Source organism: Piliocolobus tephrosceles, chromosome 8 (assembly GCF_002776525.5).
Source record: "Piliocolobus tephrosceles isolate RC106 chromosome 8, ASM277652v3, whole genome shotgun sequence".
NCBI lineage: Eukaryota > Metazoa > Chordata > Mammalia > Primates > Cercopithecidae > Piliocolobus > Piliocolobus tephrosceles.
Genome location: NC_045441.1, coordinates 43,937,242 through 43,953,562, shown reverse-complemented (window position 1 = coordinate 43,953,562; position 16,321 = coordinate 43,937,242). Strand labels below are relative to the sequence as shown.

Here is a 16,321-nt window from a genome sequence, read left to right as displayed (position 1 = left end):
ATATATATATATATATATATATATATATATATATATTTAAAGTAGAGATGGGCCAAGCCCAGTCTCTCTCTTATTTGTTTCATTTGGCAACACACATGCCCCAGGCTCTGGGTCCTTACTCCTCAGGGGCAGCTGAGCAGACCAGGACATGTCCAGTCCTGCCCCAAACAACTCATCAAGAACTTTCTTCTAACCCCAAGTCACACTCTAACAGTTGTTCTAGTGAATGTAGCCTTATCTTGTAACTTTTTCAGGGATATCTGATGCCCTTATAATTTGTGCTTAAGGAAACAGCCTGGCTGGTTAGCCTACACCCCATCCTCCAACCACGCCAAGCAACCACCACATCATTCAGGACCAGAGAGCACACAGGAGAGGTATCAGACTGAGGGGAAAGCAGAGTCACAGTTCTAATTTTATACTTGGAAAAAAATTTGCACAAATTACAGGAAGTTGAGCTCAGCAAAACAATCTTCTAGGCAGAGATAGAGATGCAGGAGGGAGGTTATGTCAGACACTACTAGGTTGCTCACAATGCAACAGAACCACAATTTGCACACGAATACATGTGCATGTACGAATACACATGTCAAAGTTCCATTTTAACCCATTAATGAGGGAAAACAGTGGGATGACAAAGGTGCTTCAAAGGAGAATGCAGGCAACTGACCTACACATGCAATCAAAAGCTGGGAGAAAAGAGAAAGGAAACGCTGGGAATGAAGTGGCTAAATCAGATAGGAAGCTGGTTATGATTCCTACTCCAAGCTGGGGTCACTTGCCTTACACACACACACACACACCACACACATTTTAATGGAGATAGGGTCTTGCTATGTTGCCCAGGCTGGTGTTGGCGGACTCCTGGGCTCGAGTAATTCTCACACCTCAGCTTCCCAGACTGCTGGGATGATAGGCAAGAGCTACTCTGCCCGGTCCATTTGCATTTTTACAGGACAAAATCACTTCTATCGCCACTGGAAAAACATTTGTCTTGCTAACACACAAGCTTTCAGCTTAGTTTTCTACAAGTTCACTTTTCCATTAAAAAGAGTTGTAAAATGTTCTTATTGTAAACAGTAAATCAAAACTACTAGAGTTCAATGGCCTTTGGCAGGCTTGTCAGACAGGTGCCTTAGCATGACTGAAGGCCATAGGCATCATTTCTAGCTCTGACAGGTATAGTCAGGTGGTGCATGCTCTATATTAATCAAATGAGGCTTTGAAAGCTGGGAAAGAGTTGGGGACTTGCCTCGTGTGACATCTGTTTGTGTGACCCCCTCCTTCCACCTCCTGTGCTGCGCAGTTCATATCCTTTATGCCCCTCTGTGATGCACCCACCTCCTGGTCTCCGCACTCAGCATTCTGCATCAGGTGGTTTAAGCGACTCTCCCTCCCTCTAGGCTACGGGAGCAGTTTTCTTGTCCTCCTCTCGACCTGCAGCTCAGATCTGGTACATCTCACAAGTTCAACAGTGTTCGTTGAATAACCTCATGAATGAGGTGGGATCTGAGCTGTGTTGTGAAAATAGTGTCTGCGAGGACATGGAGGTGGGGTCAGCAGAGGCAAGGACAGCGCGAGCTCCGCACAGTTCTCTGCTGCCGGAGGGTGGCCTGCAAGGCGGGGCCGGTTGCGATCAAGTTCATGTAGGGTCAGCACAGGACACTGGCATAAAAAATAGCCACATCCAAGGGAGCAGTGAGGTGTGGGGACCATCTATTTCGGTGGGCCTTCCCACCCCCAGGCCGACCTTCCCATCACGCGTGGGTGTGGAGGCACTGCCCCCGCGGCGCGCAGGAACAGGGGGAGAGCCAGGAGCGCAGCGGCTTCGGGATGCCAGACTAAACAGTGGGTTCGTCTGCGGCCACCTTTCAGGGAACAAGCTTCCCCTCGCGTAGACTCTGCTTCTTTTAAAAGCCTTCCTGGGTGTAGTCAAGGGCGACAGGACGACCTCCCTCGAGGAGGGAGAGCCTGGTAGTCCTCCTCCCATTCACCGGGCGGTGCAGCGCCTCCTCCCTCCCCGGGCGCGCGCACTTCAGCGTCGCGGGCCTCGCGCCCCGCAGCCGCGCCCCAGGCCAGCCCTCGGGTTCCGGGAGCCCGCGGGCGCGCGCCCGGTCGGGCGTGTCGGGAGCGCGCGGCGGCCGGGGGCGGAGCGCGGCGAGGGCTGCGCGGCGTTCCGGGCTCCCGCCCGCTCCCCGCCGGGCCCCCCAGCTCTTGCCGGCTCCCGGCTCGAGTCCGCCCGCCCGCGCGCTCCGCGCGGGGGCCGAGTCGCGAACCGCGCCTGCGACCTGGCGTCCGGGCGCGCCGGAGAGGACGCGAGGAGCCATGAGGCGACAGCCTGCGAAGGTGGCGGCGCTGCTGCTCGGGCTGCTCTTGGAGGTAGGGGCCGGGGACCGGGCGCTGCCGGAGGCGCGGCTCCCACCATGCTGGCGGCTAGGGGCGCGCAGTTCCGAGGCGCCCGAGAGGACCTTGCCGGAGAGCGCAGACGGTGGAGCCACTGGGAGCCGCAGCCCTGCGCGCCTAGCGGGGCTGGGAGGTGCGGGACCCTGGTGGCAGGGAGGCTCCCGGCTCCGGTCCGCGCCTTCGTCGTTCCTTCGGTTTTCGCACCCCGCCCCCACCCTGCGGGTGAGCGCGTTTCCCGCGCCGGTCGCCTCCGTTAGCTCGGGGTGACCTTTGTGCACCGTCCGCTCCCTTTCCCAGCCTCGAAGGGCCGAGGATGGATGGACCCCGGGTAGCGGGGTGGGGGTGGTCCTCGGGCGCGGCGCAGGCGCCGAGAGTCCGGGGCGCCGGGCAGTTCGGGGTTAGGAAAGGATGGGTGCTGAGCCGGCGTAAGGGGAGCGGGCGGAGGGGACTGTGGGGAAGTGTCGCTGGAGCTGTGGAGGTGAGCAGCGGGAGGAGGCGTTCCCGCGTGTGAAAAGGAAGCGCAGCCTTCAGGTGCGGAGAGGAAATTCCGCGGAGAGCCTGGCTGGGTGGGGGTGCGGAGCCGAAGCCGGCGGGGAACTTGTTGAGCGACTCCCGGTTGCTAGCGTCCGTGACCGCAGCCTTGGCTGGGACCGCGGCTGCTCCTGGCTGTGAAATTGCATCCTCGGATGGGGCCACCCACTTGTCACTAAAGCAGGTTCCTTAAAATTCGAACTAGAGGAATTCTGGGGTGTCCAGTCTCAATCAGGGCTTGTTCACCTTTCTCCTCAGCTTCGTTATTCTGAAGGAAATTTGCATTAAATTAATGAAGTCAAAGTAAATAGGTAATGAGTCCCATGCCTCTGTTTTAGGAAGTTGTGAAACTGTTTTCCTTAATCGTTGGAGATTGGTGCTGGAAATTACTAGTTTGTCTTCGCCCTTTATTTAAAAGTGATTATTACAAAATGTTGGAGGAAAAGTGTTTTCCTGAAAGGAAGGCTGGTGGACAAATTTCTCCTTGCTCCAGGCTCCGCCATCGCCAAGACTTCCTGTTTCTGTTCAGAAATATTTCCCTAGCTTGGTATTTAATGTTTTCGTGGAGTGCTCTGCTTGCATTCTTTCCATTTGTTCAGAATTTTAGAACCTTAGGAATCACATTCTCTGAGTGACTCACCATAGAGAACAAAGAAGTGCATCAGAGACCACTAATCACATGACAACAGATGTGTATGTACCTTAATGTGTGTACCTACACTTGCAATCTTTATTTTTTATTTTATTTATTTATTTATTTAAATATTTATTTTTGGGACGGAGTCTCGTTCTGTGGCCCAGGCTGGAGTGCTATGGCGTGATCTTGGCTCACTGCAACCTCCGCCTCCTGGGTTCAAGCTACTTTCCTGCTTCAGCCTCCCTGGTCGCGGGGACTACAGGCACCCACCACCATGCCCGGCTAATTTTTGTATTTTTAGTAGAGATGGAATTTCGTCATGTTGGTCAGGCTGGTCTCGAACTCCTGACCTCAGGTGATCCGCCCGCCTCGGCCTCCCAAAGTGCTGGGATTACAGGGTGAGCCACCACGCCCGGCCTTGCAATCTTTTAAAATCAGCACTTGATTAAATTATTTAGCATTTCTTTCATTCTAGTTTGTGCCACCCATGTCTCCCAAACCTTCTGTCTCAGTGGTTCTGTGCCCTATGTGTAGTCTAGACTGCCTCAGTGACTCCATTCTTTCTAAAATAGCTGTTTTGTTGCATAGGAATGTATCATCTTAATAGGAAGGAGTTCAGATCATGTCTGCAAAGTTGAAACGACCTTAAAGGCAGAAGTGTGATGTAAAACTGAAACGTAATTGCTTAAGATGATACTTTCACAGTCAAATATTATTTGATTGGCCAGTTTTGTTTCAAAGTGTGATGTCACCCACTTTGACATGATGATTATCCTAAGTACCACCACTTTGTGCTGGAGAGGTGTCTCTCTGAAGAGTTAAGGAGATTTCTTCATCATTCATCACATGAAATTTCATGTATGAGATTTATATTTGAGATTTTTTCAACTCCGATGGGGTGCTCTGATGAGTACCTGTGATGCTTCTGAAGTCCTGAATCACATACGTGGATGTGCAGTCGCAGGTGTGGAGCATGTGCCATGGCAAAGGTTGAGTGCATAGAAGCAACCCAGGGAGCTATTTGGTGGCTTCTGGCTTCTGACTGCTAGCTGCAACCTGGGACATTTGTCTTTGTTTCTTTGTTCTGCCTGAGCTGGTTTCAGTGTATAAATTTGCCATGTGGTTGATCATAAACCACTTGAAATTAAGGGGTGGCTTTGTGGTAGTGGTAACTCTGTTCCCACCCCCAGCACCCTGTCCCTAGCTAGCACCATCCAGAATCTCACATGCACTGGGGTTTGTGTTAGTGAGGGGTCCTTGAGTAGGAAGGGCAATCCAAAGACTGTTTTGAGAAGGGCTTTCCTTCCCTGCCTCACCGTCCCTTTATAGAAATTTACTTACCTGTTAGGCATAGAACTGCATATTTATTTTTGCTTAACAAACATTCATAGAGTGCTCTAGGGTAACTGCCAGGCACTGTTCTGTAAGTGTTACACATGTTATCTCATTAATCCTCCTAGCAATTACTTTTATCTTCATTTTTGTTTCAAATGGGAAGTGAACACTTAACACTGTTGTTAAGTGTGAGGGCTTAAGATGCTAACCCCGGCAGTGTGGTTCCAGTGTGTACCCCGCTGCGATGCTCTGCTTCCTCTGCCATCTGCTCACACAGGAACATGTTAGGAATTTGCATGCTCTACATCCCGAGGGCAGTGGTTGGCCCTGGAAAGTGTATTCCCCTTAGAAATTCAGTCACCCTTCCTTAGAAAGACAATGTGGCCGGGCGTGGTGGCTCAAGCCTGTAATCCCAGCACTTTGGGAGGCCGAGACAGGCGGATCACGAGGTCAGGAGATCAAGACCATCCTGGCTAACACGGTGAAACCCCGTCTCTACTAAAAAATACAAAAAACTAGCTGGGCGATTTGACGGGCGCCTGTAGTCCCAGCTACTCGGGAGGCTGAGGCAGGAGAATGGCGTAAACCTAGGAGGCGGAGCTTGCAGTGAGCTGAGATCCGGCCACTGCACTCCAGCCTGGGCGGCAGAGTGAGACTCCGTCTCAAAAAAAAAAAAAAAAAAAAGAAAGAAAGACAATGTGATTCAGCCTACAAACGGTGACACTTTGAACTTTGAAGAGTGAAATCTGATGTTGTTAAGAACTGTGCCTGGACAGTGGCCATCACCAGGACTCTTCTGAGAAACCCTGGTTGTGTTCCCCTCCTGAAGCCCAGGGAGGGCTTCAGGGAGGAACAGGCAGCAGCTGACAGCACCATTCCTCCCCTAGGGAGGCTTCTTGGAAGCTCATTACTGGACTGACTTTTCTTTTCTATTAACTCAGAGTTTCCTATGAATTATATGCATAGCCAGTAAGGGCCCTGATTTTATCTCCCTCTCCCCTGTTGCTCTGTGCCAGCTGGTTATAATCCAGGGACCCAGGGCACGAATGTGGCAGATTGTCAAGGGTGAGTAAGATTAGGGAACCTCAGAAGCCTTTTTGGTTCATAAAATGCTAAGGTTCTATGCTTCTGTTCTGCCAGCTGGCTGAAGTGAGGTCCTGCAAACAATTCTTATAAGAAGAGTGAAAGTACTAAGCTGTCTCCTAGTAGCCCTGCTGAAGTAATTCCTAGTGGCCTTCAGGCAGTAACTCCTTAGAAACTAAAAGGAAAAAAAAAAAAGGTTTTAAAACTGACTACACTTCAGTTGAATCCTGGGAGTAATGAGGCCCTGAGCATGTGCACCTCCCCAGGGCTTTTTGTTCTGTGCTTTGTTTTCTAGGTATTGTCACTGCATTCTCTTTCTAGAGGTTTGGTTGTTGACACTTTTGAAACCTACTTAGTATTTGTTTGAAGGACTCTGTTCTTATTGAAGTAAGCCCAGAAATGTATAGTATACTATTTAGTGTAAAATTCACCAATACCAGTGCCCCAGTGCCTCTGCTTCCAAGGAGATAGACTCATTTTAGTGAAGGGACTGATCTCATTATCTTTCTGATCTTTCCCAGGAACCAAGAACTGGAAACGCTTAAGCCAGGTTGCCTTGTGCTTCAATACTGTTAGGCAAAAGAACAGTTCTTGGACTAGAAAAAGGAACAGTTGTCAGGCCGGGCACGGTGGCTCACGCCTGTAATCCCAGCACTTTGGGAGGCTGAGGTGGGCGGATCACGAGGTCAGAAGATCAAGACCATCCTGGCTAACATGGTGAAACCCCGTCTCTACTAAAAATACAAAAAATTAGCCAGGCGTGGTGGCGGGCACCAGTAGTCCCAGCTGCTCAGGAGGCTGAGGCAGGAGAATGGCGAGAACCCGGGAGGCGGAGCTTGCAGTGAGCAGAGATGGCGCCACTGCACTCCAGCCTGGGTGATAGAGCGAGACTCTGTCCCAAAAGAAAAGGAACATTTGTTTCTTAGAGAGGGTTGCAAAGTGGACATTATCTTTGAATTAGGGAAAAATAATAAGATTACTGAGTATTTTTCTGAAGTTCTGTGTATTTTGATGCCTGGGAGTCTGGAAATTAGAACCGAGTTATGTTTAAGAGTATTTTTTGTCTCTTGCCAAATGTCTTTTGTGCCCTGGAATTCCAACAAATGTGGCAGTCCCTGGCTGCCAATTTCCTGAAATAAACCTTTCAGCCCACCCACTCTTAGAGTTTTTAGAAACCGAGCAACATGCAATTTGAATGAAAAAGAATCCTGCAGGGAGTTTACTGTTTCTGGAAGCTCCACTGGAGGCCAGGTGGTCATGGGTGAGAAGTGGCAGCAATAAATAAACTGGCTGGCAAGAGCTGTGCTCGGAAGTGGGGAAAGCCTGGGTCCAGGTGTCTGAGGAGGGCTGTGGGCGTTGGGCCCAGACCTGGGCTTTCCTTGGTCTTTGCTTTCTTTTACTTTGGGCACAGCTATAAAGGCTAACTGGGGGGTAAATGACTTAGAAATATATGGCAAGGATAGGATTAGGCTAGTGTTCACTTGATTGGCTCCACAGGGCAAGGACATTTCCTAGAACTCACTCTATCATGTCCTCTTGATGAAGCTTCTCAGATGTCAGCTTCTCAGTGAGGTCTGTCTTGACCACCCTATTGAAAATTTCTTCTCAGTTCTCTTCCTAAGTCTACCTTACTCTGACCAATATCCTCCTTTCCACACAACTATCTTTAAAATATGACAGAATTTACTTTCTACCTTGTAAGCAACTTAGGGGCGAAGGTTTTGCTCTGATTTATTGATTGACGATATATCCTTAGCTCCTGGAACCATGCCTGGCACAGAGCAGGGACTTGATGGAGACCTGAATGAGTAAAGTGGTCAGTGGTCAGGGCGCTGTGGGCAGGAGCGGAGTAGATGGGCAGTGAGAAAAGAAGAGGCAGTTGATTAGGGGCTGGAGGGCAGCAGAGCACCTCTAGTGATGGAAACCCACTGTGTCTTAAGACAAAGTATCAACTTTTGGGGCAACTTCAGTTGTTAAAGTTTTCTGTAATATTGAGGGGAAATGACAGTATTTTCAGCCTGGTCCTAGGTCTGCACTCATGGGCTTTTCAGAAATATCACAATGACAGGCCCTCAGTCTTCTAACACAGCTATGTGGTCCCCTTTTGTGTGTGTGTTCTTCTCCAGGCCTCACCTTCTGTTGTTTCAAAACGTGGTTTTTGAATCATCTCACCATCCTCATAGCTGCAGTTTGAAAGTTTTGGACTAGATGGTGATGAGGATGTCCTCAATATCTGAAAATGATTGGTCCTAGAAAAAGGCCACTTAGCCATTAATCCATGTGAATCAGGGATCAACATTTCCTAGTCAAAGTGGAAAAAAAGTTTGGTTGGGACTTTATTTTGAAAAAAAAAAAAAGATCAAATTATAAACATAAAAGTTAATTTCATCCTGAGTCCTCATTTTATTTTATTTTAAATCTATTTATGTATTTAGAGACATGGTCTCGCTCTGTCGCCCAGGCTGGTGTGCAGTGGCGCGATCTCGACTCACTGCAACCTCTGCCTTCTGGGTTCAAGCGATTCTCCTGCCTCAACCTCCTGAGTAGCTGGAATTACAGGTGCATGCTACCATAGCCCAGCTAATTTTTGTGTGTGTGTGTTTTTTTCTCTTTGGTAGAGACAGGGTTTCACTATATTGGTCAGGTGCTGAGGACTCATTTTAGAATGATGAGTCCATTTTGGGGGGATGGTGTAATTTTCCTGACAAAATTCTTTGATGCACGTAGGACAGTCTTCACTTGATGTTGGACTTCAGTGGCATGATCATAGCGAAAAATTTCTTCCCCAGAATTAGTCGCGCTAGTCTGGAAACTCCCACCACCCCCATCTCCAGCTTCTCTTTGTCCTTTTTATTCATATCATTCTCCTTTGGGCACCTTTTGTTTCATATTAAATGGCTTGACTGCCAGATCTTTTGTCACTTTCATTGGCTTCATGAGCTGCTGCACCTTTGTGAGGTCTGCAGGGCCTGTTTGCGGTCTGTGTCTGGTATTTGGGTTGCACTCTCCTGTGATCTTGGGATCACAGATTGGTTATGGAACTACCACTGTTAAGTGGGCTGGGGTGAATCCAGTGTTGCTTGTGGTTTGTCCTGAAACCTTTGGTTCCCCTCCAGTTCCTCCCCGTTGGCACTTAATTGAACAATATTCTGTGGGTGTGGTCTGACTGGCAGCATCAGAACCTTTGGCCCTTGACATTAAGCAGATAAAATGATACTAGTGCGTCCTCCCACCTCCACCCCTGCAGCCAGGAGATTCACCCTGAGTTTGCAGTGAGACCGGAATCTTTTTAACATGTGCTGCTTGCTAACCCACCACATCTCATAATGGTTATAGAGCTGTTTATTGTTTTTTTAAAACCTAAATTGAGGACTTTACATTGGTTCCAATTTCACATTACTTCATTCATCTCATCTACTTAAGCCTGTCAATATCTATCTGAACACTATTTTTTAAAATCCAGTGTTCTGTATTGTTTTGTGCCACGGACTGATTTGATTATTATACTCCTGTTGGTTTTATCCAACTGATACAAACATGTTGAACAAAGCAGAGTCAAGTACAGAAATCTTTTCTGGGTGGAGATGGATGACTGAGATTTTGACTTGGAGAGGAGTGATATCCTTACTTTCAAAAAGTCAGAGTTTAATTTTAAATGCTGATTTTGAAGTGCTTGATTATCTGTCCTTGGTGAAAAGAGATCCAACAAATGAGAGTCTAGAATGTGCGAGCAGGGTGTCTAAATGCGAAGGTGATCTGCACTCAGATACTGTGGAGCAGTAGAAAAGAGACCTTGCAGAAGGCCATCAGATTCGATAATTGGCAAACAGTGACCTTCCCTTGTCAGGGTTAAAGAATCAAATGGTCAGTGAAGACAGGGGGGCAGTGACTAATACATATATATATATAAAATTTCAGAAAGTGTAGCTATATACTTCAAAACTGTCAACAAGAGAACAGTGTCCTCAGACCAGAACAAAGAGATACTATCCTGTAAATCAGGTTTGAAATTGATCAGTTGCTTGTTTCAAGTATAGGGCGTATCTGGTGGTCGTTAGGAGTCACGGTTGGATAGTGCCATGACTATGTATTACAGAATCTCAACTCCTTCTGAGTTGCCTGGAAGTCTTTGAAAAACTAACCTCCCACTGATGTTCACCTGTAAAGAGATATCCCTTAGTGTTGCTGGAGGCCCTTTGAACGATTCCCTACTTGGTCTGGAACTCGTGGCCCAGAGTGGATTAACAGAATATTTATGTTGTCAGTCATTCCCACGCAAGTTTCCTGTGCCCAGGTGGCTGCACACCTGCGGACAGGAGGAAGGGTTTCCTTATCCTGTCGATTAAAAAGTGTATTTGCTTGTTACTGTCTGTGACTAGATTAAGAAGAAACTTTGTCATAAGCGTCCACAACAAGGGAAAGCAAGATTGTGATTATGATCATAGTTGGCTCTTAATTTCTGCCCTAAGTAAGATTAAAAAAAAAAAAAAGGGTCCATAACCATCTCTTCTCCTAGGATGGTTGAGCAGCTACTCAGGTGACAGCTTGACTGTTTTTTTTTTTTTTTTGTGATGGAGTCTCGCTAGCTTGACTTTTAATACTGGGAGGAAAGATGAGTGAAACTCTTTAGATCTTTAGTTGGCCTCATTCTCTTGTTTTGTGAGCTGAATGTCATCAAGGGCCAAAACGTGGTATTCTGGAGCGGGTGGGAACAGATCCTAAACCCTTATGGGGAGCAGAGAGAAGAGGAGAGCGAGAGAGAGAGAGAGAGAGAGAGAGGATGAGATTATTATTGAAGAAGGTTCTAGTTCCTAGTTCCTCCTGCTTCTCTTTAAGTTGGAGAGAAAAGAAGCCAGGCCTGCAGTGAGTGAAGCTATGAAGTCAGCTTCCTATAGCCTAAGGGCAGCTGTGTAAAACAACATCTGGTTCCCTTAGATTAAATCTCTGCAATCTCTGTTCTTTGCTGCTCTCAGAATAACTTCCAAACACTGTTTTTCCACCTTAGAATTTCTTCAGGAATTCTTTCTTTCCTCTCAAATTGAGCAGCTTTCTCTAGCTCAAAAGTTGTCAAAATTTTGGCTCTTATACTCTCTTACGCAATTTTCAAAAACTGTATACCCTCTCACATAATTTTAAGTGGAACGTACAGGTTAAGCAACCCTAATCTGAAGTTCCAAAATCCTAAGTGTTGCAAAATCTGAAACTTTTTGAGCCCCAGTGTGACGCTACAGGTGGAAAATTTCACACCTGACCTTATGTGACAGATCACAGCCACAACATTGTTTCATGCACACAGTTATTAAAAATATTGTATAGAATTACCTTCAGGCTATATGTGTAAGGTATATATGAACATAAATGAATTTCATCTTTAGACTTGGGTCCTGTCCCCAAGATATTTCACTGTGTATTTGCAAATGTTCCAAAATCCAAAGAAATGGCAAAATCCAAAACACTTCTGGTCCCAAGCGTCTCAGGTAAGGGATACTCAACCTGTATGATCTAGTTTGTCGTAGATTTTAAATGGTTACAATAGATTTGATTTCTCATGTATTGTAAACATTGTTAAAAATTAAACTATAACATCACTTTTTTAATGTGTTCAGTGGAATCTAAATACCATTAGCAATTTGATACTGATTATCATTCTTTTAAAAATATGGAAATAATCTTTTCTAATGGTTGCAAATATAGCATTCCTTTTTTGATTTTCTATTTTCTCTATAGAATTTTCTTCTAATGAAATATATTTATGCTTGAAAGTCTAGTTTTGATCTGTCATTTTTTGTAACAAAATGTCTGTCTAAATTAATTTTTAAAATATTTCCTCAGATATACCTCCAAAAATTTTAAAAATGGCTAATTGATTTATCATTTTTATTGCACATTTGATTGACACTATTCATGTATTACCAATTGAATATTACTAAACATAAACAGTAAAATTTACTGGAAATAAATTTCCGAGTGAGATGGACGAGGATATTTCAAGTTAGGGCATGTATAACTGATGGAAATGGAAAAAGTTTCATGTTGAACTTCCGAGTGATGTGCCCAAAACGCATAGTAATCTACAATTAGGTCATCTTTCAATTTAATTGAAAGCAAAGAATTTGAAACCAGTTGAGATGCAAGGCGTGCATTGACAAAAAGTCTCCCTTTGACCAGACTTTGGTTAGAATCCTCTGAGCCCTCTTCTCACTAGGCCTCCACCTTGCCCTCTGTGTCTGTCCTCAGTGGAGCTCAGTTTCAGCAAGAGTCCTGCCAAGTCACCCCCTCACCCTTAATATCTCATCACCTTAGGCTGTCTTCAGCAAGAATTCCTCCTTACTTCTACCCATCATGCCTCTCCTCTTAGCAATTTTGTATCCATTGACCCCCTCACTCTGCTCCTTGGCTGTGAATTCACACTCATTTTGGTTGTATTTGGAGTTGAGCTCTGTTTCGCTTCTGTGTTGTGATAGATTGACCCCTATTGCAATAGTCTTGAATAAAGCCTTACCATTTTGACAAGTGTCAGAACAATTTCTCTTTAATAATGTCACTGCCAGTATTTTCAGTGGCCTTAGATTGGTACCTTAGAGAGTTTTTAGTTCTGGACCAGCACATCCCAGTAAGACTAGAAATGGAAGGGAGGTGTGCCTTTCTTTGTAAAAGGGGAGAAGGGTGACTGCAAATGGGGAATTAGCACTGTCACTTGACCAGCATCTGGACCAGGGCCTGTGTCTCAGGCAGTCAGCTTTAGGAAAGCAGACCCGTGGAGGTTGAAGGTTTGGAATTCGAGTCTTTTAGCAGTATGGAGGACCGCCCTTGGAAAGCTTTCAGTGTCTACAGAGACTTCCTTGGCATTCCCAGCTTTGGCTGTACATTAGAATGAGGTAGGGAGTTTTGAACAATTACCTGCACCTGGAGCCTAGGCATCTTTATTTTTTAACAGATGAACATTGCTTCTGATGCATAGATGAGGATCAGAAGTCTTCATCCAGCCCGGCAGACTGAACTGACTGCTGTGGGTCCTGAAGGCACCATACTTTCACTTCTTGTTTTCCCATCCCTTTGACCTTGCCGTTTCAACACCCACTATAATTGAAGACCCTCAGGTGGTGTCATGGAAGGCTATCCTGATTGTGCACTCAGGTATGAGTTAAGTGCCTGACTTGGGCAAGCTGTTCCCTGGGCAAGCACTCCCATGTGCTCTGAGCTCAGATACTGTAATTGCCTGTCTTTTTTTTTTGGCGGGGTGGGGGGGCAGTGGGATGGGGGCGGGTCTGTGAATTCTTTTTTTTTTTTTGAGATGGAGTTTTGCTCTGTCACCCAGGCTGGAGTGCAGTGGCGTGATCTTGGCTCACTGCAACCTCTGCCTCCCGGGTTCAAGTGATTCTCCTGCCTCAGCCTCCCGAGTAGCTGGAACTACAGGTGCCCACCACCACACCCGGTTAATTTTTGTATTTTTAGTAGAGACGGGGTTTCACTATATTGGCCAGACTGGTCTTCAACTCCTGACCTTGTGATCCGCTTGCCTCGGCCTCCCAAAGTGCTGGGATTACAGACGCGAGCCACCATGCCCGTCCTGGTCTGTGAATTCTTTAGACCTTAAGCTCCTAGAGGACCTGTCTGTTCCAGAAGGGTTTGACGCAGTGAGGGGGATGGGATTGGGAGCTTGGGTGTAGCGGTTAGCCTTAGGAAGGGGAGCGGGGCTGTGAGGAAGGAGATGAGGAGGTCATCAAGAGGGAAGGTGCATATAGACTTGAAGTTCAGTGGGGAAAGGTTGGCGACCCAGGTGGGATGTCAGGAACTTCGCATTGAAGTAAGCCACAGAGGTAAGCTGGGAAGGACCTGGGCCTCCAGGTCATAGTGAAGGTCGCACAGCGATTGTGGTGAGGGCCCTGGGAAGCAGCGATTCTGCGTCTTCTAATTTCTCTCATGCTTCTGTCTCTCTCTGTCACTGCAAAGACTCGAGATTACATTGGGCCCACCTGAATTACCCAGCATAATCTCCTCTTTGTAAGATCCTTAACTTAATCACATCTGCAAAGCCCCTTTTGCCACCTAAGGTGACATTCCCAGGTTTGGTGGATTAGGATGATGACATCTTTGTGGGCAGGAGGTGGCATTAGTTTGCTTGCCACGAGGTTGGAAAAAATATTGCTTAAAATGGATATTATAGTGAAATCACTTGTAAAGGTTTTTTTGTTTTCATTTGTTGTTTGAGACAGAGTCTCACTCTTTTGCCCAGGCCGGAGTGCAGTGGCATGATCTCGGCTCACTACAACCTCTGCCTCCCAGGTTCAAGCGATTCTCCCACCTCAGCCTCCCAAGTAGTGGGGACTATAGGCATGTGCCATCATCCCCAACTAATTTTTGTATTTTTAGTGGAGACAGGGTTTCACCATGTTGGCCAGGCTGGTCCGGAACTCCTGACCTCAGGTGATCCGCCCGCTGCGGCCTCGTGCAGTGTTGGGATTACAGGCGTAAGCCACTGTGCCTGGCCAGTAAAGGTTTTTATACTCCATTGCCATGTTCTGAGGTTCTTCTGTGGGGCTGACATGGGTGTTGGAATGAGTGAGAACTTGCCCGTTCCACTGCATGTGCCCTGGGTTGGGATGGAGTCGTTAACGTAGGTTGCAGGTCTGTTTTATGCTTTGAGTTCTTGATAGAATGACACAGGAAAAATATGTGTTGGTTTTATTAATAGCTGGTCACCCCAGTGGAAGCTGAGATTCACCTCTGACTTTCTGAATTGCATGAGAAGATAAATTGCAGATAGGGAGAAGGCTTTCTCTCATAATGAGAGCCTTGGACAGATTGAGATCACAGGTTACTTGATACAATTGATGCTTTTATCACTTCCTGGCAGAAAAGGAGCAGGACTTCAAAATCACGACATCTGGGTCCTGGTGAGCTGAGCCAGGCATTAGAGTCCTTCCAGTGTGGTGGCCTGTTGGTCGGCCCAGTGGCAAACAGTCAGCTCTGGGGCAGCGGCTGCTCTCAGGGGCTTGCTAATGGGCAGTGCTTACGTTCCTCCATAAGATGAGAAGGGTAGGCATCCTAATTAGGAGTCTCTGGTCCCTTTCCGAGTGTCGGCATGACCGAGTGATGTATTCAGAGAAGCTGCCAAGAGTGGAAGTGGATTTATTTAGTGATGATTGTCACCACTAGAATCAGTACCGTTTTTAACTCCCACCCTGTTTATCAGCATTCAGTGGTGTGTATGGTTCTTCTTTTGATGGATGACTCAGGATCCCATTGAAGCCATCAGTCCAGAGGATGAGGGACCGGACTAAAAAGCCCTGGACACTTAGTGACTTACATATAGCTAAGTTCTTTGCAAAGCTTTGGGCACAAATAAAATTAATACAATTATGTCTTCAGAAGGAAATGCAGGATGGTGTTAAACTTCTCAGTGAGGCTATCTTGTCACTAACCTTGAACACTGACCTTTCCTTTGCTTTCTTCTTTGGTTTTCAGCAACTCTGCATTATTATTGCTGAAAAGGTCTCAGAACACTAAACTAGCTCTTTGTCAGTCAGCTTTACTAATGATGCCAGGGTTTGGTGTTCACCCTGTAGCCATGCTGTGTTTGAGGCTGTATGTGGTCTGAAGTTTTTACTATGTCCTTTGGGTCTTTGTCTGCAAGGAGCCTGGGGTGGGACATGGATGGATGGGTGGGTGGATCTGGGAGGTGAAGAGACTTCACAGTACCTGACACAGCACAGTAGCCTCTGGACAGGGATGCCTGGGCTCTCTGGAGGCTGAGCAGAGATGGTTGGAATGCATTAGCAGGGTGTTTCTGGGGTGGCAGGTCCTCTCCCTGATTAAATCATCTGTCACCCTTGCAGGTGTGCACACCTGAACAAGTAAGCAGGTGAGAAACACATTATTTGTATGAGTTTTCATTTAGTTGTCTGAGGGAAGTTTAAAGAACATATTAAAAATATGAAGAATATTCTTTTTCTTAAAATTCAACATTCTTTCATATTTAAATTTTTTGACACACAACAAGCTGCACATAATTAATGTATACAACTTGATGAGTTCGGAGATAAGTATGTACCGTGAAACCACCTCCACAAGTTATGTATAAGCCTCTAAAAGTTTCTGCCTGCCCTCTGGTTATTGTTATTATTATTGTGTGTGATAAGGTCTACCCTTTAGCAGATTTCTAAGTACACAGTAGTGTTAACTGCAGGACCTTTGTGGCACAGCAGCCCTCTAGGACTCACTGATTTGCATAACTGAAACTTTGTACTTTTTGACAAACACTCATTTCCCCTCCTCCCAACCCCACACAACACCATTCCACTCTCTATTGAAGGATTTTCTTGTCTGTCT

General features: G+C 46.5%; 1 protein-coding gene and 1 long non-coding RNA gene across 12 annotated transcripts in view; one reads left to right on the top strand and one right to left on the bottom strand.

The window, feature by feature from the left end:
- The window catches only part of LOC111555704, a 19,581-nt gene extending 16,726 nt beyond the window's left edge, over window positions 1–2,855 (bottom strand). For 2 of the 10 annotated variants that reach the window (XR_002735608.2, XR_002735614.2), the window contains exon 1: window positions 1,342–2,854. This is a non-coding gene — a long non-coding RNA (uncharacterized LOC111555704). Of the gene's footprint in view, window positions 1–1,341 lie in introns of all 10 variants that reach the window. The other 8 variants (XR_002735612.2, XR_002735606.2, XR_002735613.2 and 5 more) reach the window with 6 other exon arrangements.
- VOPP1 (VOPP1 WW domain binding protein) overlaps window positions 2,104–16,321 on the top strand; it is a 96,739-nt gene continuing 82,521 nt past the window's right edge. Inside the window, exon 1 of one of the 2 annotated variants that reach the window (XM_023232003.2) lies at window positions 2,104–2,379. In XM_023232003.2, coding sequence (XP_023087771.1) covers window positions 2,326–2,379 — 54 coding nt within the window. In that variant the 5' untranslated portion in view covers window positions 2,104–2,325. The remainder of the gene's footprint in view (window positions 2,380–16,321) is intronic. The other variant, XM_023232001.3, reaches the window with a different exon arrangement.